This window comes from Ovis aries, chromosome 19 (genome assembly GCF_016772045.2).
Source record: "Ovis aries strain OAR_USU_Benz2616 breed Rambouillet chromosome 19, ARS-UI_Ramb_v3.0, whole genome shotgun sequence".
Classification (NCBI taxonomy): Eukaryota; Metazoa; Chordata; class Mammalia; order Artiodactyla; family Bovidae; genus Ovis; species Ovis aries.
Window position 1 is genome coordinate 16,644,462 of NC_056072.1, and position 20,956 is coordinate 16,665,417.

The 20,956-nt window shown below is 47.6% G+C and overlaps 1 protein-coding gene across 2 annotated transcripts in view; it reads right to left on the minus strand.

Annotated features, from left to right (window-relative positions):
- IRAK2 (interleukin 1 receptor associated kinase 2) overlaps positions 1-20,956 on the minus strand; it is a 53,739-nt gene that overhangs the window by 18,725 nt on the left and 14,058 nt on the right. For both annotated transcript variants that reach the window (XM_004018270.5, XM_060402147.1), the window contains exons 3-6: positions 8,131-8,277; positions 2,138-2,229; positions 192-386; positions 45-109 (exon numbers count right to left, since the gene is read on the minus strand). In XM_004018270.5, coding sequence (XP_004018319.2) covers positions 45-109; positions 192-386; positions 2,138-2,229; positions 8,131-8,277 — 499 coding nt within the window. The remainder of the gene's footprint in view (positions 1-44; positions 110-191; positions 387-2,137; positions 2,230-8,130; positions 8,278-20,956) is intronic.

Sequence of the window (20,956 nt, forward strand, 5' to 3'; positions counted from 1 at the left end):
CACTATAACCATCAAACAAAGTATTTTCCAAAGAGGAGGCTTACCTACGACAAATTTGTACCTCTGCCTGGAAGAATTTTTCAACTGATCCTGGACCTGAACAGGCCATCTGTGGGAAAAGACATTGAAACATGAAAATCCAGCCTCACCATGCAGCCTCCACCTCTTACTGGAAACCAAGAAGTGCCTACCTCTCTGAGCTTCTTGAAGATAAACGGTGTGCCATGCTTTTGCCCTCTGTAGACATCGGCAAAGGTCCCCTCACTGATTTTGTGGCTTGGGTTGAAGTTATCAGTTGCCTGGATCACATCTACCTCACTCCAGAAAAGGTCATTTCCAGCCAGGCTTGAAAGTGTCTCTTGCTTAGGAATGGAAGCACTGAAATCCTGGAAATTCAGAGAGAAGAGACAGAGATTAATATGGAAAGTACTATTTTCCCTACTACCTCACGGAATCTCAGAACAGCAGAGCTGAGGGGTGAATGGGATCATCTCATCCAGTGAGGAGGAATACGAAAAGGACAGATCCCAGCTCCACTTCTAACCTGCTCTGTGACCTTGGACAAGTTACTTAACCTTTCTGAGCCTGCACTGCCTCATCAGCAAAAACGAAGATAATCATAGCACCCTGAAAGGTAAAATTACCTTTCTACCTATAGATTAACTACAATGTGAGTATTCCCAGCCCACGGTCAATGTTTCCTTTATTTTTTATTTTCAGTTTACAAAGGGTCAAACAACTGAAGTCAGATTCCACTCCAGGTCAGTGGCTGGGCATAAACATAAATTTCCATTTTTTTAAGTTATATATGCTTTATAAGGAACTCCCAGGTGGCACAGTGGTAAGGAACCCACTAGCCTATGCAGGAGATGTGGTTCAATCCCTGGGTCGGGTAGATCCCCTGGAGGAGGAAGTGGCAACCCACTCCAGGATTCTTGCCTGGAGAATCCCATGCAGAGGAGCCTGGCGGACTACAGTCCACAGGGTCATAAAAGAGTCAGACACGACTGAGCGTGCGCACACAGCACAGCACAGCACAGCAGGCTCTTATAAACAGTTTTAAAGAATTAGAGTTGGGGGCTAATTATGCATGATCCCATTATCCTCTTAACTGTTATTAAAGTTGGTGTAATTCTTGCCAATTAGATATATGGGGATTTCTTTTTTAAATTGGGATTGTGGGAACTCCTTAGAAGTCCAGCAGCTAGGACTGTGCACTTCAACTTCAGGGTTCATGGGTTTGATATCTGATCTGGGAACTAAAGATCCCAGAAGCTGCAGTTCAACCAAAAAAAGAAGAAAAATAAAGGATAAATAAATAAAAACTGAGATCATGTCACACATATTGTTTTGATTTCTGGTGTTTTCTCTTAACATTACTTCATGATTATTCCCCCAATTATTCAGTTGTCTTTGAAAATGATTAATTATTAAAATATAAATCACCTTGCTTAGGTGACAGTCCCATTTATGGAAGAGCTCCACTGACCAGATCTGTGTAGCACTGGCTTCCCTGCCAGGCACCAGGACACTTTTAGGAGCCCACAAAAACGTCTTAACATAATTTCTTTCAAAGTGTAAAGAATAAAAATGTACATTTTACCTCAAAGAAAATGTTGAAATTTTTAATCCAACTTGGATTATGTTCATCTTTATACCACTGCAGTCATAAAATATGATTTTTAAAAACATTTTTAAATGAAAGAAAGAGCTTAGAAAGGCAAAAAGTGCTTAAGATTCACAGAAGTCATTTGTGACCCTGGATCCAAATCATTAAAAATTGAGGATAAATCAGATATATTTTGTGTTGAAAAAAGGTTGGAGGGAAGGCATGTTCTAAGCAAATGACTACTGCCACCAAGATATTTCAGGGGGTGAGGAGGATGCCAATTATCAGCTCTCATTTAAACACAAATAATGGAAAAGCTCATTAAAAACTAAAGCGCGCCTTCTCCCCGACCCTCTCTCCTGTTTTATTGAGGGTCAGCACTTAAGAGTCTTAGAAGCTCAGAGTAATTCGATGGGATTCTCCTCTTCACTCGGACCCCTAACCCCCAAACTGGTCTCAGGGAATAAACACATTGCATTTTTGAAAGATAGTTAAAGCCGGGGGTTACACTCAGGGTGGGGGGTTTACCTTTGAATCAGCTGAGGCAGGCTGGTCGGTTTTTAAGGAAGAACAGGCGTGTTCAGGAGGGGCTGGGAGGCTGACTCTGGCTGCAGCAGGTCCTGGAAAGGAGGGATAGTGGATCAGGCCTCGGCTGCTGGAGGAAGGCGGGAGGGGTCCCTGACTGGTTCCCAGACCCAGCCAGTGTCTCATTCACGCCAGTGACACTTACTGTCGATCATGACGTCAGCCATTTCCTGACAGCCGGGCACTAGCCTACAGGCTGCTCGAATGTTACCCTGTGGAAGACTTCTGACGGCCCTGTGGGTTGGTCCTATACAAAGTCCCCCCGTGACAGAAGGAGGAAAGGAGGCACTGGAGGGCTGCCCAGGGCCACACTGATGGAAGGGACAAAGTCAGCCTTCACAGGCAGCTCCCTGTGCCTTCCGACTCCCAGCCCTAACCCACCTCCCCCAAAAGCAGCTGAGAAGGACACAAGTGAATCAGCTACAGAGCCTGACTTCTAGAAACCTCCATGTGGCAGGAATGGCAATAACCAGCCTCCCTGGGGAGAGGCAAGAGAGGTCTGCCTCAGTGAGCTGTGAAATCAAGGAAGGTTTCACAGAGGAAGGAACACTTGACCTGGACCTCCAAGCGGGGGAAACATTTGCAACAAGTAGCTGTGAGGGAGGAAGGGCACCAAGGCCAAGGAACCAGCCCATGAGGAGGCCGCGGGAAAGCCCAGGCTGCGGTAAGCATTCCAGGCACGCTCAGTTAGCACACACTGAGAGTATGCCTGGCTCTGTTCCCAGCGCTTCCCTGACCTAATTCATTTCACCCTCACAACAGTTCCAGGGGACAGACTCATCATCTACTCTTTACAGGTGGTGAAACTAAGGCACACAGAGGTGACCCCACCTTTCCAAAGACACCCAGTCAGTGGCTCCAGAGTTTGTGCTTTCACTGCCTTCGTGAATGGAGAAGATTCACAAGAGACACATTAAAGTGGACCTTGGCCAGAAGCCAGAGCTTCAGATGTCATCTTCTGGAAATACCCAAGTGGTCTTACCGCAGGGCTGGCCTCTGTGTAACAGGAGGCCAGTCCTTCCAAGGGAACCTGACTTTGGCCCCAGGATTGCAGACCAAATCCACCTGCTTCAAGTATGTCTGGCTTGCATCATCAGGAAAGGAGTGATTAATGTGCAACTTTGGCCATAAAAATTAACTCGGAAGACTGAAAACAGCACCATGGTGAAACTATAACCAGCTTTTCAAAACTATTTACCCAGGCAGCTAATAAAACAAAACTCATCTGATACAAAGTCTGAGGCTCTTTCATTCTCTGAGAAGAGGGGCCACCCTAAGCCTCTCTCCCTGAGTTTTCTGCTGCTTCTAGAGTTTTTGTTTGTTTTCTGTTTTCCCTTTCCCCCCCATATTTTCCAGCACTGGCTATATTTGAAAGGACTACACTTTAGAAGGTACCATGTTGGTACACCCACACTGCACCAGAGACCCCCAGAACAGGAGTAGTAACAACAAACACCCCTCCCCAAAATACACAGGTGTACACACAGTCACACATACCCTCTTTGTCCCTCAGGGCACTGCAACTTAAACTGAGCTTCGGAATAAGAGCTATAGCTCAGATATAGATATTAAACTTTGGCCAATAAAAAGGAAAAAATAAAACCAGAATAAATGAATAAAGAAGATGGGGTATTTTTACTCAGCCATTAAAAAAAAAAATGAAAGGGAAAAGGGAAAAGGTTGAGGGAGAGATAAATTAGGAGCTTGGTTTAACAGATACACACTACTATATACAGAACGGATAACCAACAAGGACCTACTATATAGCACAGGGAACTATCCTCAATATTCTGTAATAACCTATAAGGGAAAATAACCTGAAAAAAAAAGAATGGAAATATATATTTGTATAACTAAATAACTCTGCGGTATACCTGAAACCAACACAACATTGTAAATCAATGTAAATCAATTTAAAAAAATAAAAAGGTAAAACAAATTAAGTAAAACCAGCAACACATTGCAGAACAGCTGCTGGCAGTGTAACTGACCAAAGACCAGCTGCTCCCTCAGATCCCTCTGTGCCTCTGCCCCAGGCTGATGGCCACAGCTGCTCCCACCCCCACCCCAGCCCCACCCTGGTGCCTGGGTGCAGAGGGGAGGCTCCCTGGGTGGCTGCTCCACCCACAGCAGCTTCATCTTCAGAGGCCTCCACGGTTGCCCTGCCATCCCTTGGGCTCGGCTCAGTGCCCTTGGCCTGAGTCACAGCGGTCATAGTCGTCCACTCCTAGGTGTGGGTCGTGCGTCGGAGCTGCTCCATGATGTTTTCTTTCACTCTGCTCAATTCACATCTTAAGTATCAAGCATTGAATCCCTAGTCTTCTGTGCATGTAATACATGCTCTAACACCTGTGTTCCACGGACACTGGCGGGCAGAGGCTCTGCGCTCTGGGGACAGCTGCTCCAGGCCAACTCGACTCCCCCACTGCTTCTTTCCTGCATTTCTGCACAACCGCTCTCCCCACCGCAGGGTGGCCGCACTAGGCTGCACACATGGTCCCTCACCCTCTCCCACTGCCCAGCAACACCAAGGTCCACACTGGCCTCACACAGCCATGATTCTCTGGTCTGATACCTGGGGTTTGCTCTGGGGGCTGCACCAGGCCTCTCAGAGTAGGGGGATCGCTGAGGTCTGCTCTTGTGACACAGGAGAGCTACTAAGGGTGGTTCAGTCTGTTTGTCTCTCTGGTTTGGAGAGTGGGGGAAAAGGGAGTGGAACGTGGGCCAGTACTGCAAGGCTGAGAAATCAGGTAAGAACAAGCCTTTGCTTTCTTTGGAAACACTCATGGAAGACACTGGTCTACACAAATGTCATTTCCAAAACACTAGAGTTTATCTTTCGTGTGCCATTTCCCACAGAAATCTTTCTAGAATATTTGCTTTCTCAAGCAGAATGCACCAAAATCTTGTCCTGCTGAGTTGCGTCACTGCAGGCAGGGTGCTGTATTTCATTTTGGAGTTTTCTGGATCCTGCCCTGTGGCAGGCAGTGCGTCAGCCTCTACAGCTTCCCTATCTCTTTCTTGGTAGCAGACAGAACTGAGCTCCAGCCCTGGCTCTGTCGTTACTAAAGATTTGAACTTGGGTGAGTTGTGCCTCATTTTAGCTTTCTCAAATGTAAAAATGAAGAAACAACAACAAAAGAAAACAGTAATTGTCCATTCTTTGTAGAGTTCTTTTCCAGATTAAAAGATGGCATAAAGCACAAAGGTCAGCCTCTGGTATATATGGGGTACCAAGGCTGGTAAAACTACATACGGAATAAGAGCAAATCAATTCTGATGAACAGCCGATGCCTCTCCTATAGGTAAGGCTTTGTGACAATTATTTCAGTCACTCAGTGGCCTTTTTTTCTGAAATCTAGCTTTGAGCATCTGTTTAAGGAGGTGCTGAGAACTTGCCCATGGCTCATCTGCTTGTGTATTTTCCTTCTCCATGTCGCTCCCTACTTCCTCCACACCTACTGCCAGGGGATCAGGAGATACAGAGGTTAAGATGTGAACTCTGGAGCAACTCACATGGGCTGAACCCACTCCCACTGCTTGGTCAGCCATGGAGTTTTGACAGGTTATGTCTCCCTCCCTAGCTACCAAGAGCCCTCCGCCCTAGGGTGTCAAGCTGATCCAGTGACTGCCAGCAGGCACCGTTCCCACCTGTCAGTCCTCCTCCCCAGCTACCTCTGCCTCCACATTCTCCACTCCTATGAGAGAAATAGCTGGAACTTTGGGGCCCAATAAAACCTTGGGGTTTTCCCAAGAGAAGACTGGCTTTGGGTTATTTGAGGAAATTAATGATCACACCCATATTTTCAGCTTGGGCAAAGACAGACAATAGACTTCCTGTCTCTAAGATAGTTATCGTCCTCACTTGTCTGAGAACGTGTCCTCCCAAGTGTCATTCAAGAAAGCGAAGGGTGCGAAGGCTGGCAGAGACGTACGGTGCTTGTTTTCACAGCAGCCGAGCTTAGGAACCTCTAAAGAAGCTGCTATATCAGTAATCTTCTCTAGCCTCACCCGCACTCACCTAGAATCTCCCTATTTTATTATTTTCCTTCCCTTTGGCTACCAACCACTGTCATATGAGCTTTAGGACCATATCCCCTTTATCTTTAATCACTGATCAGAGTTCTGCCCTTAACAAAAAAAAATTATTTAGCTGTAGGAAATAATTCAGACTACCTGGACTAGAATTAACTTTTCAGACTCAACCTAGCTGGGGTGTCTGGAACATTCCTAAGATCAGCTAATGCTTAATGAACATCTACCTGGCGGTAACCCCAAGGTGTATGATTACTCCCCACACAGGATGATGTGGTTTCTACTATTACGCCCATTTCTTAGATGAAGAAAATGAGGTACAGAGAGGCTAAGGTAGTCAGTCTCCTGCTGGTGAGGACAGAGCTGGGATTCAAATAAAGGTCTGCCGGATGCAAAAGCCCATACCCGCTCCTCTCAGCTGACACTGACCCTGGCTTCGGGGGCCACATCAACGAATTTCGGAGGTTTCATGGATTTAGGGTCTCCGACTCTCTACTCAGGAGACTGCAGAAGAATAGAAGGTAGGTGGGACTCCGGAGGAGACGTGGGAAGGATGGCATGAAGAACGGGTCCCCTGGGGAAGTCACCTGCCCAGGGACAAGGAGGTAGAGACAACTGGAGCGGGCTGACAGGCTTTGGGGCAGTGGTGTGTGCAGTGGCTGGGGACATGAGCATTCAAATCACATGGTTCAGATGCTACTTCCTACCCACATGACATTGAGCAAGTCGCTTTCATGCTCCGTACTCAAACTCCACAGAACAAAGAGCAGCAGATCTGTGCCAGGCAGAGGGGAGGAAGGCTATGGGGCAGGCAGCACCTCTTGCCAACCCCCACCATGGCTGCAAGGGCCAGGGGCCTGGGGAGGGCAGATGAAGAGGTCACTAGGCTCCTTGCCCGGAGCCTGTGCTGGGTCTTGGGGAACCAAAGGTAAAATACATGGGCTCATTGCATATGAACCTGATAGGCTATAGAAAATAATTCAGACTACTTGGCCTAGAATTAACTTTCCAGACTCAACCTAGTTGGGGTGCTTGGAATGTTCCTAAGATCAGCTAACGTTTAATAAGCATTTACATGGTGGCAACTCCAAGGTGTATGACTTCTTACCACACATGATGATAACCTCTCTGTGCTTCAGTTTCCTCATCTGTGAAATGGGGAGAAAAATAATACCAAACTCCCACAGTCAGTTGAAGGTTAAATAGGTCAACATCTTTGAAGGGTAAATTTAGAACAGTGTGTAACACATACAAAGCCCTCTGTTACTGAGTTTCGTTTTCCTTTTTACAAAAAAATGGGGGACTTCCCAGCTGGTCCAATGGTTAAGACTCTGCTCTGCCAATTCAGGGTTCCACCCCTGGCTGGGGAGCTAAGATCTCACATGCTGTTCAGTGAGGCCAAACAAAAACAAAGGCAATAGATGGCATATATCCTCCTGTCATCTGACATTTTTAACCTCAACGTATCACGAGCATATTTCCATGTGTATATACACGTGCTCTGTTGTGCTTAGTTGCTCAGTCGTGTCCAATTCTTTGCAACCCCACGGACCGTGGCCCACAAGGCTGCTCTGTCCATGGGGATTCTCTAGGCAAGAATACTGGAGTGGGTTGCCATGCCCTCCTCCAGGGGATCTTCCTACGTCAAGGATTGAACCCAGGTCCCCCACGTTGCAAGCAGGTTCTTTACCATCTGAGCCCCCAGGGAAGCGCGTGTATATTCCTCCCTATATCACTGTTAGCAGGATTTTACTGTTACCACCATCTGTGATTAATTTTGCCACCCACATTCGTTGTTTCCATTTTTTTGCTATTATACTCTGAGCTAAATATCCTCATAGATAAAACAGTTCCTTAAATAAATCTCCTTTAAATTAAAAAATTAAGTTTATTAAAACTACCTGAGCCTGGAAAGATGGGTGGCCTCACAGGCTGCCCCGTTTCTTGCTTATCCTCAGTGTTTCTTACAGAAGCTGCCAAAGGCTTTTCTGGCTTCACAGTGTCCGAGAAGTCTGGAATGGAAGACTTGACTTCAAGAACTGGTTTCCCTGAAATGAGGTAGGGAGAGAGAAAGCTATTACCATTCAGTGAAGTGGGTGAGCCATCAAGAGGTTGGATGGAAAAGTCAAGAGACTTGGTTCAGAGTCTGGGGTTGGCTTCAAATTCATGCGCCCCCGAAAGCTGTTTCCCTCTCTGGGCCTTGGTCTCCCCGCTTGTAATGTATAGCGCTTGGACCCGACAATCTCTGTGACCGTCCAGCTCAGGCACTCTGAGTCAGACCCACCTCACTTCCAATGCTACCAGCTGTGTGACCTTTGATAAGTCACTTTCCTTCCCTCTCTGAGCCTGTTTCCTCACCTATGAGACCGAAGTGATGATCATGATAACATCTGCTTGCTTCCCTCACAGGGCTGTCGGGAGGAGGGAACGAGAATGCAGACATGAAAGGGCTCTGTAGACCACGGGGTTCCCTGAACACCTGGGGGAACTGCTGAGTCCCTAGCTGAGCCCCTAAGTATAAAAGTACTGCCAGTCTTCCCGCTTCCCCTTCCTTGAGCAGTGCAGACATTGCATCCTTCCCTGTTCTAGAGATGGGAAGCCTGAAAATAGCAGCCACGTCAACTGCGAGCCATGACGTCTGGTCAGCCCCAGTTCTGCAAGCATGAAATCCTCCCGAGGTCCTGCAGTGCATCCTGCCAGAGATGAGGACCCTGAGACCTGAGCAGGTTAAGTGGTTTGTCCGAGATCACACGGCCTGAGAAGGCAGGACCGGCTCAAGGAGCCTGGGTGGAGGTCAGCTGCCTTTTGAGAGTAATCACTTCCTCTCTGCAGTGATTTGGGAAACCCCAAAGTTGCCGGGAGGTGTGTTTCCACCAGCTTCCACAGAGCCTGCTCCTAAGAACCGGCTTCCTCTCCCCTCCCCCAGCACTGCCATCCTCTCAGGTTGGTCCTGGCCTCCAGCTCCAGTGGCCTCCAGAGCCCTCCCCAGGCCTCATCTTACTGAGATACCTTCCTGGCCCCGCCACTTCCCTGCTTAGAGCCCTTCTGACCCCCTACTCCGCACACTCCGCACACGAACCCTCTGACACCCCACCCCCACCCCCCACTGCCTCCCAGACCAAATCTGAATTCTACAGCCCTGCATTCAAGGCCCTTCACCTCCTGGTGATGGGAGGTAGACCCATATTTTTTTGAGAACCAAAAAAACAGAGTGCCCCGAAGTGTGGGGAAGACTGGCCACTTGCTCATTCTCACGTGGGCAGCGGGTGGGGCTTCAACAAAACATGTCCAGCCTTTGGGTCTGCAGGAGCATTTATTCCAACAGGTAAACTGTGTCTTGGGGCTCCCCGGGGTGGTTCGGCGGTAAAGAGTCTCCCTGCCAATGCGGGAGACTCAGGTTTGATCCCTGGGTCTGGAAGATCCCCTGGCGGAGGAAATGGCAACCCACTCCAGTATTCTTGCCTAGGAGAATTCCATGGATAGAGAATCCTCCTAGGCTAGGCTACAGTTCATGGTGTTGCAAAAAATCTGACACGACTGAGCACATACACAAACTGTGTTTCTCTGTAAATAAAACTGATCATTGCTACTGGACCAAACTTCTCACACAGGAGCTCTAGGCCTAGAACAATAATAATGCCTAAATTCACGGCACTGCACATGGAAGGCCATGCAGATTTATTTGATGTTCTCAACAATCTCTGGTGGCTGACAGATATCTCTGCCTTTTACTTTTGAGCATATTGAGGCTCAGATGGGTGAAATGGTTCGTTCCCAGCCAAAGAGCTGATGGATTCAAACCTGGGGCTGCTTTCACTTTTATTCACCCAGCCAGGACAGAACCACTCAAATGCACTGTCCTTAGCACTCCTGTTCCCCTCTGCAGGTGGCTCGGCTCTGGGGCAGCTCCACCCGAGGAAAGCAGGACAAAGGGTACAGGGTGCAAGCAAGTGAGGAAAGGCCAGAGGGAATGCACAAAAGTATCCAGAAGGCCGAATGAGGGATAATGGGTGACTTTTTCTTTGTTTCCTTTACTGTCACTGACATACTATTCCTTTAAATGGAACTGTCTTATGAGATGGGCTTCCCAGTTAGCTCAGCTGGTAAAGAATTCACCTGCAGGAGACCCCAGTTCAATTCCTGGGTCAGGAAGGTCCCCTGGAGAAGGGACAGGCTACCCATTCCCATATTCATGGGATTCCCTAGTAGCTCAGATGGTAAAGAATCCATCCGCAATGCGAGAGACCTGGGTTTGATCCCGGGGTTGGGAAGACCCACAGGAGGAGGGCATGGCAACCCACTCCAATATTCTTGCCTGGAGAGTCGCCATGGACGGAGGAGCCCAGCAGGCTACAGTCCATGGGGTCACAAAGAGTCAAACACGACTGAGGAACTAAGCACAGCATTTCATAAGATATCTTTTATCTTATAAAGAAGTAGCAGAGCCTGGTGAGCTGCTGTCTATGGGGTTGCACAGAGTCGAACATGACTGAAGCGCCTTAGCAGCAGCAGAGCTTAGCTGCTTGGAGTCCAGGTTTTGGCACAGACACCAGTTTCATCACCTCCCAGCTGTGCTGGCTTTGGACAACTTCCATGAGGCTAGGAGGAGTCAGCACATGTTAACTGATTAGCTCAAAACATGGGAACTTCATTGGTGGTGGTGGTATCATATTTTTAAAATAGGTTTTCTCTTTTCTTAAAAAAAAAAAATAACTTACTTAGCTGCGCTGGGGCTCAGTTGCGTCATGTGGGATCTTCAATTTTCATTGTGGCATGCGGGATTTTAGTTGCAGCACATGGGATCCAGCTCCCTGACCAGGGACTGAACCCGGGCCCTGTGCGTTGGAACCATAGAGTCCCAGCCACTGGACCACCAGGGAAGTCCCACAGGTTATCTCTTGAGCAGCCCACATATTGGGCGCAAAGAATGTAGGGCTGGAGTCTTTTAGATTTCATTTAACCTAACTCTGAATCATTTACAACTTTTTGCTGTTGTTTCACTGCATTTGTTCTTTTAAGTTGTGGTAAAATACATAAAACATAACATTTATCATCTTAATAATTTTACAGTTCAGTGGTATTACCTGCATTTACACTAGACACAGCTAGAGAGAAGCCAGCATGCCTGCAGTGAAGAGCCAGCATGCCGCAATTAAGACTCAACACAGCCAAATAAATAAATAAATATTATTCAAAAAAGAAAAGTGCATGTACACTGCTGTCCAACCATCACCATCATCCATCCAAAACTTTTTCATCTTCCCAAACTGAAATTCACGCCACCCCATATGGGGGCCCCAGAGGTCACACACTTCGTTTCTCCCCACCTGCACCCCAACTGGCACCTTCCCCCATCCGAGGCCTGGCTGAGCCTGCTTCGTCATCAGTCAAATGGGAGGGAAGCTGGCCATCCCAGCCTGACATTACTTCAGTGACTTATCCCTTTCCTCTTTCCCCTTCTGCATAGACCTTTGCCTCTCAGTCAAGATCTATTTGGTAGGAACATCAAGGCCACCCACCCATCTGTGGCTGACCTCTCTGGCCTCCACCCTCAGGAACAGAAACAGCTTCGTTACATTCTCACCCTAAGGAGAGTGTGCAGTGACATGCGGGAGCCTACAGCTGGCACAGTGCTCTGTGCAAACGTGGGACTGGGGCACACACCCGCCTGGGGAGGGAACATTCCTGAGGCACCTAGCAGATGCCTGAAACTGAACTCATCAGAGCATTTCAGCTAAAGTCCACTTGAGTCCCACCTAGTCACACACAAGGGCATAGCGGACAGCTGATGGAACCCAGCTTCAGGCCTGCGGTAGCAATCAAATTGAGAAGCTTCAGTTTCCTGTGAAACCCCCGTCTCAGCACTCTGTGGGTTTTCAGACGGTTTTGAGATGCAGACATGACATGATATGTCATAAACATGACATATCTTCAGTTTGACTCTGGGGTTGCTGATGCCTGATCTGAATTGGAAGGTGCAGGGCACACTTTCGCTTGTCTCTTTTCCTACCATCAAACCCAGGAGTGGGAGAAACTGTGGCTTTTCCCCTCTTACTGCCTGGAAACTGATCCGTGATACCTGAGAGGGCACAACGCCCACTCCTTTGGGCCAGTACATACAGCAGAGTGTCGTTGAAATAAAAATAGAACATCAAAGGCAGGATGGGGCAAAGGAGGACATAACGCTCACACAAAAGGGTCATGATGATCTTTAAATCTCACAAGCTTCCTGTCTGCCAAGACCAAAAAGCAAGCCAGTGACATCATTTATGCCTATGACTGATATACGGGAACAGCCTCACACTTCAAGGAGACAGCACTCTTTTTCCGCTGCAATTACACGTTCAAAAAGAGTCCACACAAAAAGTTGACTTTGCTGTATCACGAGAACCAAAAATAGGAATTGTGATCACCGAGTAGAAGTGAGAGGAAGTGTGGGGAAGCTTCCAGAGCCAGCCTCTCTAAGGCTGGATTTTTTAACCTTCTGAGCTTCATTTGCATCTTCTATGAAGTCAGAATAATTATAATCCTTCTATCCCAGGACAATCCCAGGAGTCAGTGGAACCAGATATAAAACCAGATACTAAAACCAGATACATAACTGGGCCAGTGACGGGAGAGGGCACAAACTGTGACTCAGTCATTCTCTGTCCTCTCTTGCTGCTCAAAAGACACAGAGGAAGAATCTCTGATCCCAATTGAGGTTCCCTGAAGGAAGCATCTGGGGTGGACAGTTCCAACAGTTTAAACCCTCCAGTGGACATGTGAGTCTCAGTGGGCAGTCCAGGGCCTTGAAGGTGCAGTGGCCGTGGTGCAGAGTATTACAGAAGCCCGAACAGAAGAGAGCTGTGCCCTGCTTCTGTCCGCTGTGTCGCTGGCAGCTGGCCTGCTCACACCCAGGAGGACAGGCAACTTGGGGTTCTCCTGTCAAGACCCCTAGAAATGGGAGGAGATGCCAAAGCTCAAGGTAACATCTTTGGTGGCTGTGGGCGCCAAGGGGTTGAGGTGTTGGTTCTCAGATCAATTAACTCAGAGTCTGGATGTTTTCAAAAGTTCCGTAGATAAGGCTCAGAACTGCTGGTTTAACCCAGAATGATGAGCATTGAGTTTCCAGCTCCAAGGGGCAGAGGAAGGGAGTCAGAAGCGTTTCTCTCTGCGCTCTCCATAGTTCCCAGAGGACAGTGGGTCTGACTCCTTTTTCTCTCTGCTTTGTATTTTCAGGATGCCCCACTCTCTAATGAGCCTCAGATCACATGTGCTGTGGAGCCCAATAGTGAATTCAGGGCTTCCAGCCCACTCATGTACACCACAGTCAGGCTCGTGGGCAAAGGAAACTCTCCAAGTTTCATTTGACAAGTGGGATGAGGAACTACGCCCTCCGCCCCCAGAGATGATGAAATAAGTAAATGCTCAATAGTTATAAGCTACTATTGTAATTTACTATTGTTATGATCATCACCCCCGAGTTTAGGTCAGGCGTTTTTTTCTTCTGTGTTTTCCCATATGTGTAACCTATTGAATTCAGATGACAGCTCTGGGGGGAAAGGCCAGTTGCTATCTCTAGGTAATACCTCAGTAAAGTGATGTCTGACATAGTTCTCTTAGTTATACTTTGCTTATGGAGGCCCCATTTCCTTTCGTCAAAAGGCTTATGCGTGCTAGGCCCTTGGCAGAGGGCCCTGAGGTCTCCTCGCTGGGGCCAGCAACTTGGGAACATTTGACACAGTGGCAAATCCTGGAGCCACACGCTTGAGCAAAGGGCACTCCAGCTGCCAGCAAGGTATTTCCCCAGTGAGCAAGTCTGGAATTTCCCCAACTCTTCACAGCCCTTGGCTGAAGGGTGTCACCTGAAGGTAAACAGTGATGTAGTATTTATATATTTGTATTTATTTTTTGTGTTTATTCTGATTCATGTGGCTTAAATGGATTCCTTTGAGAGCAAATAAAAGTGATTCAGCCCCTAAGTGAAGAACCCAGGTGCCAGCTGACCACGGCAGGACAAACAGAACTTTCTGGACCCTCACTTTTCCTTTTCCTTTCCCTCCCTGGGCATCCAAAGTTCATACACACACAGCCCTAGAAACTCCCAGCTCAAGCTAGACATGAAGTTAGGCAAGTCAGAGAGCATGACCTGTCTTCCCAATCACCCTGTCTAGGATCCTCCATTGGAACTGTTCCCTAGCTGCTAAAATGACTGATCCATCCTCATTCACTTACTCATTGTGTTAGGGATAGGGGATGCCAACCGTTATCAAAACCCACATGATAGTTCAAAGATATCTAATTATAAACTGGGAGGAGTTCTGTGCTGAAAACAAGCTGGAGGAAGGGAGGGGTGCCTGACACTTACTTACATGGGGTGTCTGTGGACAGGTGCCGTTTAAGTCGAGACTCAGAAGATGAGAGAGATGAACCACGGAAAGAATGCAAGGGAGTTGGGGGGGCGGGGGTGGGCAGGGCCCAGCATTGTAAAGAAAAGGAACAGCATATGCAAAAATCCTGAGGCAGAAGACAGTTCGGTGTATCTTCTAAAATGAAAGATGACCTACTGGCTGAACTGAATGAATGGGAGGGTGGGGAGAGTAGCCAAGATGAGCTGAGAGAACTGGGCAAGGGTTAGACCCTGTGAGACCATGCAGGCCACAGTGAGGTAGAATCTTGTAATAAACCCCCTTGAACTGAGGTACCCTACAGCTGAGATGGTGCTTACCAAACAGTCATTTGCTCCCCTCAGGCCCCAGCCTCCCTAGCAGTTAGGCTGGGGCCACGTGACTGGTTCTGGCCAATAGGTGTTAAGTGGAAGGTGTTAAGGTGTTAAGCCATTGTCACTTCCCAGGACAAAGCAAGCCCATCTCTTTCCCTCCACAGTGACTGTGGAAACCATGCATTCCTGATGGCCTACCAAGTGCCAGAAGGCAGGAGGCAGCCCTAGACTCTGAGAAATCAATCTTTGCTACATTGAACAACTAAGAATTCCAGGTTTATCTGTGATTGCAATGTACCACAGCCCATCCTGATTAATGGGCAACCTCAACATGTGTCTAATGCTCGTAACCCAGAGGAGCTGCTTTCCACAGCGTGGCATAGAGCAGGAGCTCAGTAAACCTCAGCTCCTCTCCCTCCAGCTCCCACCTATCCTCTCTGAAAAACTGGGGATTGGTTGAAAGGCACCGCATGTGCCCCTCTGTCCACGCTCACATGGACTCCCAAGAAACCCGCAATGATCAAAGCCTCGCTCATTTCCAGTGGAATCACTAATGCGTGGAAGGAGAGTCAGGAGACCATGCTGAGTCACACAGCAAGGATGTTCAGAAAGCCTAGTGCCACTTATGTTCTGAAGCTTCCCCGTTTATGAGACAATCAGACAGGACAATGTCTGTACCTGTGTTTCAGAGGGGAAAGTGAGACTTGATGCCATCTGGTGATGTCCCCCAGATGCAGGTCAAGCCGACCTGCATCCCTTCCCAGCCCATTGCTTACTCGCTGTGTGGCTTTGGGTGACTTAATCCCTGCATCTTAGCTTCTTCATCCATGAAATGAGAATAGCAAGATCTGTGAGGTAAGATACTTGCCCAGCACATCAGGTGCTAAATACCAGTTATAACTAGCACTCAGGTAACACGACTCTGGCTGGGATGTGGTGGGAGGGGCAGGGGGCTCTTGGTCCAGTGCAGTGCCACCACCAGGGACAAGTCTCCTGGGGTCCTAGGACCTGAGTCCTTCTGACACTTTGTTGTTCCCTAGTGGTAGGAAAGGAGCGGATGTTGGGGAAGTCTCCAGGAGAACACACACACCAGCCCTGTCTGGTCCTTGCAACTGCTCAGCCTCTTTGGGAGAGGAAGGGTTTGTTCTCTTCCATTTCACTTTAGGAATCTGGACAACGGACAGAAACTCCCCACCCAGCGAGAGCCCAGCTCCAGGAAGGAAATGACTTTGGCTGAGCCACCAAACAAAAGTTAGAAACTGTGGAGGTTGCTCAACTAAGAAAAGACTGTGTGAAAATTGGGAAACTTGAAAGAAAAAACTCCCAGGAAGATGACAGCAGCAGATGGAAAGAAGAAACCTGCTTCACTTCCCTTGGAGTCCCTTCAGGTTCCAGAAACTTCTTGTTCTCCTATTCAGCTGACACCTCGAACCTCAGAAGCCCCTGTTCCCCACCACGGCCAGAGCAGTGGGGATACTCCCTCCCAAACCTTCCCGTCACTCCTGATGAAAGCGGACCTGACCACGGCCAGGCATCGCTCCTTTCCACCACCAGGCCTTTGCACACACTGTTCCCTCTGCCTGCAAATGCCTGTGTGGTTGGCCCACCCATCCTTTGAGTGGAGACTCGAGTTTCAGTTCCTCAGGGAAGCTTCCCCAGATGAAATCAAACCTTCCCCTCTCCCACCCTCCTACCTACCTACCTACACTTCTTTGAGCACTCCTGCTGCGGCTGGATACCCATCTCCATGCCATCATCCTGTTCATATCCAGCTCTCAACTAAACTGCACACTCCTTCAGGTCGGAGATCTAGTCTATATTTTCACTGCAGTGTCCTCGGCACCTAGCACATGGTGGGCACTTGATAACATGCCTCAGTTCACTGCTGACTCTCCTCTCCAGATTCTGTGTATCTAGCTCCCTATGGGGAAGAACAAGGGAGAGTTCTACCTCAGAGGTCAGGCACAGCTGGTTTCATGCCGGCATGCTCAGAGCTAGAGCCATCAGACCACTGCTGTTGGCAGGTTCAGCTCCTGTGCCCACCTTAGTGGCATTTCATCAACTCTGAAGCTCAGTCATGATGACAGCCAACCTACTTCTGGCTGGAAGCCACAGCTCTGATACTTTGGCCTCTGCCTTGATTCCAGCTCCTGAGACCCCCAGATGCCAGCACACAGCCGTCTCCCTAAGCCTGGTGATCAGGAAATGTCCCCATCAGGAGAAGGACTCTCAGGTTTTAAGCCCCGGGGTGATGGTTGACCCTAGGTCCCAGGGTCAGACTCTTCTGATGCTGGCCTGACCATGTGAATGCCACCCCTGATGTCCCAGGTTCTCCATCGTGAGGCTCCCCTGGGATGCCCAACAACTGCACCATGGCCACCATTTACTAGAGCAGTGATTCCCACGGTGTACTGATTCCGTGGGAATATTAATAAGCATCAAATGAAAAGAGGGCTCCCATAGTCAAATGTAAATGGAAAATACTGGCCTAAATAGGTTCCTTTGCTATAGAACTTATCAGAGCCTTAAAACATTGGTGTGTATCTCAGGGGGGATGATAAAGCATACGGATTGCCCAAGGTTATTTTTTCATGAACCCTTCGTTTGCAGGGGGTTAACTTGCTGGAGCACACAGGCACGTGATTTGGGAAATGCTACTCTAAACCATGAGTCACTCTGCGGACATCCTATGCGTACGGTACTTTCCCTACCACAAAAAGACAGTTTTCAATCCAATACAAAGGCCCCATTCCTCTTCCTATGCTGACTCAGACTGGGGCTTCACTTAAGACCCTGCTCTTCCCTGTGGGCTCAGAAGAGCCTGGATGTGAAGACATCCATGGAAAGTCACTTTATGTCTGGTCTCTGGTGGAAGTCGGGAGGTGAAAGCGGAGAGGAGAGAGTAATAAAGGGCAAAGGAAAGTCACTTCATCTTACAAAGTGAAGCATCAAGAGGTACTGCCTAGGCCCTTCCCTGGTGGTCCAGTGGTTAAGAATTTGCCTTCCAGTGTAGGGGATGCAGGTTTGATTCCTGGTAAGGGAGCTAAGATCCCTCTTGGCCAAAAAACCAAAACATTAAACAGAAAATAAGTTGCAACAAATTTAATAAAGACTTTAAAAATGGTCCACATCAAAAGATATCTTAAAAAAAAAAAGAAGGGTACTGTCTAGAGCTGATGGAAAATTCATCAAATATGTAATGATATTCGTTAAAAGTTAGAACAACAACCTACAGACTATAGAGGAACTAGAAATCCATCTACAGATTACAGAGGATATCAATGTATGGCTGTACACGTATTGGGAGGAACGGGGAGAGGAGGTGTGTATGTTGCCAGCCAAAAGCTTGGCCTTCTCTGCCCACCAAAGTTAAATAAAAAGTACGGAGACAGAGTTTGGAGGAAATAGAAAGATGGCTTTTATTCTCAGCCGGTAGACAGGGGAACATAGTAGGCTCATGCCTCCAGAATTGTGTCCCTCCTCCATGAAGAAAGAGTCTAGCAACTTCTACAAGGCAAGGGCTTGCAGTCATGAGATGATGAGGAGGAACAAAGGTGATAGGATCTTGATTTTTCCCTCTTACGTTGTTTCAAAGACAGTCATAAACTGGCATCGGTAATCCAATAATTGAGTCTGATAGTTAGGGGGCTCTGCGGCCCTCTTCTTGATGTGTAACTACAAGGGGAAGGGTGTTGTAAGGGTAAACACCAGATAGGGGATGTATTTAGCATACAGTCAAAGAAGAAAATGTGCACTGTAGCTCCGGCAGAGTTAGAGGGCAGAAAAGCAAACTTAGTTACTGACATGCAAAATTAAGATCAGTTAGATTAAAAAAAACAAGGAATGTTTAGGCCTGCTCACTGATTTTTAAGAAAAACTCATATCTTGTTTTTCCTTTTTACTGCAACATGTAGAGCCAAATTCTCTTCTAGGAAGTCAATGGATAATATTTAAATTGATATATATGAAAAGAACAGGATAAGCACATTATTTAGAGAGTGCAAATGTGGTGAGAATATCCATTCCCCTTGTCTTCCTACATTCTAGAAGTTTTAGCTAGACAGACAGCTGCCTGGATAAAAACTACATTTTTAAGCTACATTCAGACTTCCCTTGCAGCTAATTATGGTCATGTGACTAGGTTCCAGTAAATAGAACTTAATAAAGAGATGGGAATACCAGCCCACCTGACCTGCCTTTTGAGAAATCTGTATGCAGCTCAGGAAGGAACAGTTAGAACTGGACATGGAACAACAGACTGGTTCCAAATAGGAAAAGGAGTACGTCAAGACTGTATATTGTCACCCTGCTTATTTAACTTACATGCAGAGCACATCATGAGAAATGCTGGGCTGGATGAAGCACAAGCTGGAATCAAGATTGCTGGGAGAAATATCAATAGCCTCAGATATGCAGATGACACCACCGTAATGACAGAAAGTGAAGAAGAACTAAAGAGCCTCTTGATGAAAGTGAAAGAGGAGAGTGAAAAAGTTGGCTTAAAGCTCAACATTCAGAAAACGAAGATCATGGCATCTGGTCCCATCCCTTCATGGCAAATGGATGGGGAAACAGTGGAAACAGTGGCAGACTTTATTTTGGGGGGCTCCAAAATCACTGCAGATGATGACTGCAGCCATGAAATTAAAATACGCTTACTCCTTGGAAAGAAAGTTACGACCAACCTAGACAGTATATTAAAAAGCAGAGACACTACTTTGCCAACAAAGGTCCATCTAGTCAAGGCTATGGTTTTTCCAGTAGTCATTTATGGATGTGAAAGTTGGACTATAAGGAAAATTGAGCACTGAAGAATTGATGCTTTTGAACTGTGGTGTTGGAGAAGACTCTTGAGAGGCCCTTGGACAGCAAGGAGATCCAACCAGTCCATCCTAAAGGAGATCAGTACTGAGTGTTCACTGGAAGGACTGATGCTGAAGCTGAAACTCCAATACATCGGCCACCTGAGGCAAAGAGCTGACTCATTGGAAAAGACCGTGATGCTCGGAAAGATTGCAGGTGGGAGGAGAAGGGGATGACAGTGGATGAGATGGTTGGATGGCATCACCAACTCAATGGACATGAGTTTGGGTAAACTCCCGGAGTTAGTGATGGACAGGGAGGCCTGGTGTGCTGCAGTCCATGGGGTTTCAAAGAGTCAGACACAACTGAGTAACTGAACTGAACTGAGCTGAATGAAGTGATAAAAGTACATCTTTCAGCTTATACCCTTAGAAGGAAAGAAAAGTCCCCACCCCTTTCTGCTGGCTGGAATATGGAAAAGAGAAGAGGAGCTGAAGAGAGTATCTCAAACCACAAGCTGGAAACCACATGTTCAGCATAGCAGGATAAGGTAGGAAAAAAGCTTGAATCCCTGACACTGTGGATCCACCCTATCAGCCTTTTTGCCAGGACACACACTGCTAATGAAGAGAAATCTTGTTTCAGTTTAACCTGTTGTTAATTTGGCCTTTCTTATAGGAGCCAGGGTTTCCCTGGTACCTCATCTGGTAAATTATTCGCCTGCAATGCAGAAGACCTAAGTTCAATCCCTGGGTTGGGAAGATCCCCTGGAGGAGGGCATGGCAACTCACTCCAGTATTCTTGCCTGAAGAATCCCCATGGACAGAGGAGCCTGGCGGGCTACAGGCCATAAGGTCTCAGAGTCGGAAACGACTGAATGACTAAGCACAGCACATAGGAGTCAGATCAATGTAATAATGTGAGAGGTGTCAAGGACCAGTATGGCAGGCTGGAAAGCTGATCACGCTCCTCAGACCAAAGGCAGCGGAAGGCAGTCCATGTGCTAAGGAATCCCGTAACTCTAAATGGAGAAGCTGAAAATGTTCTGAGGGTTGGTGTATGTGGCTTCCTTTTCAAGAGACCTCCAACGAAGGGAGAACTCCTGTGGAGCCAGACCACGTTAAAGTGGAGATGAAAATGATGATGCGGCCTGTAGTAGAAAATCCAAGTTGACCAAGAACCACATCCCCTGTCAGGGGTCCCAAAGGGAAAGTCCCAGC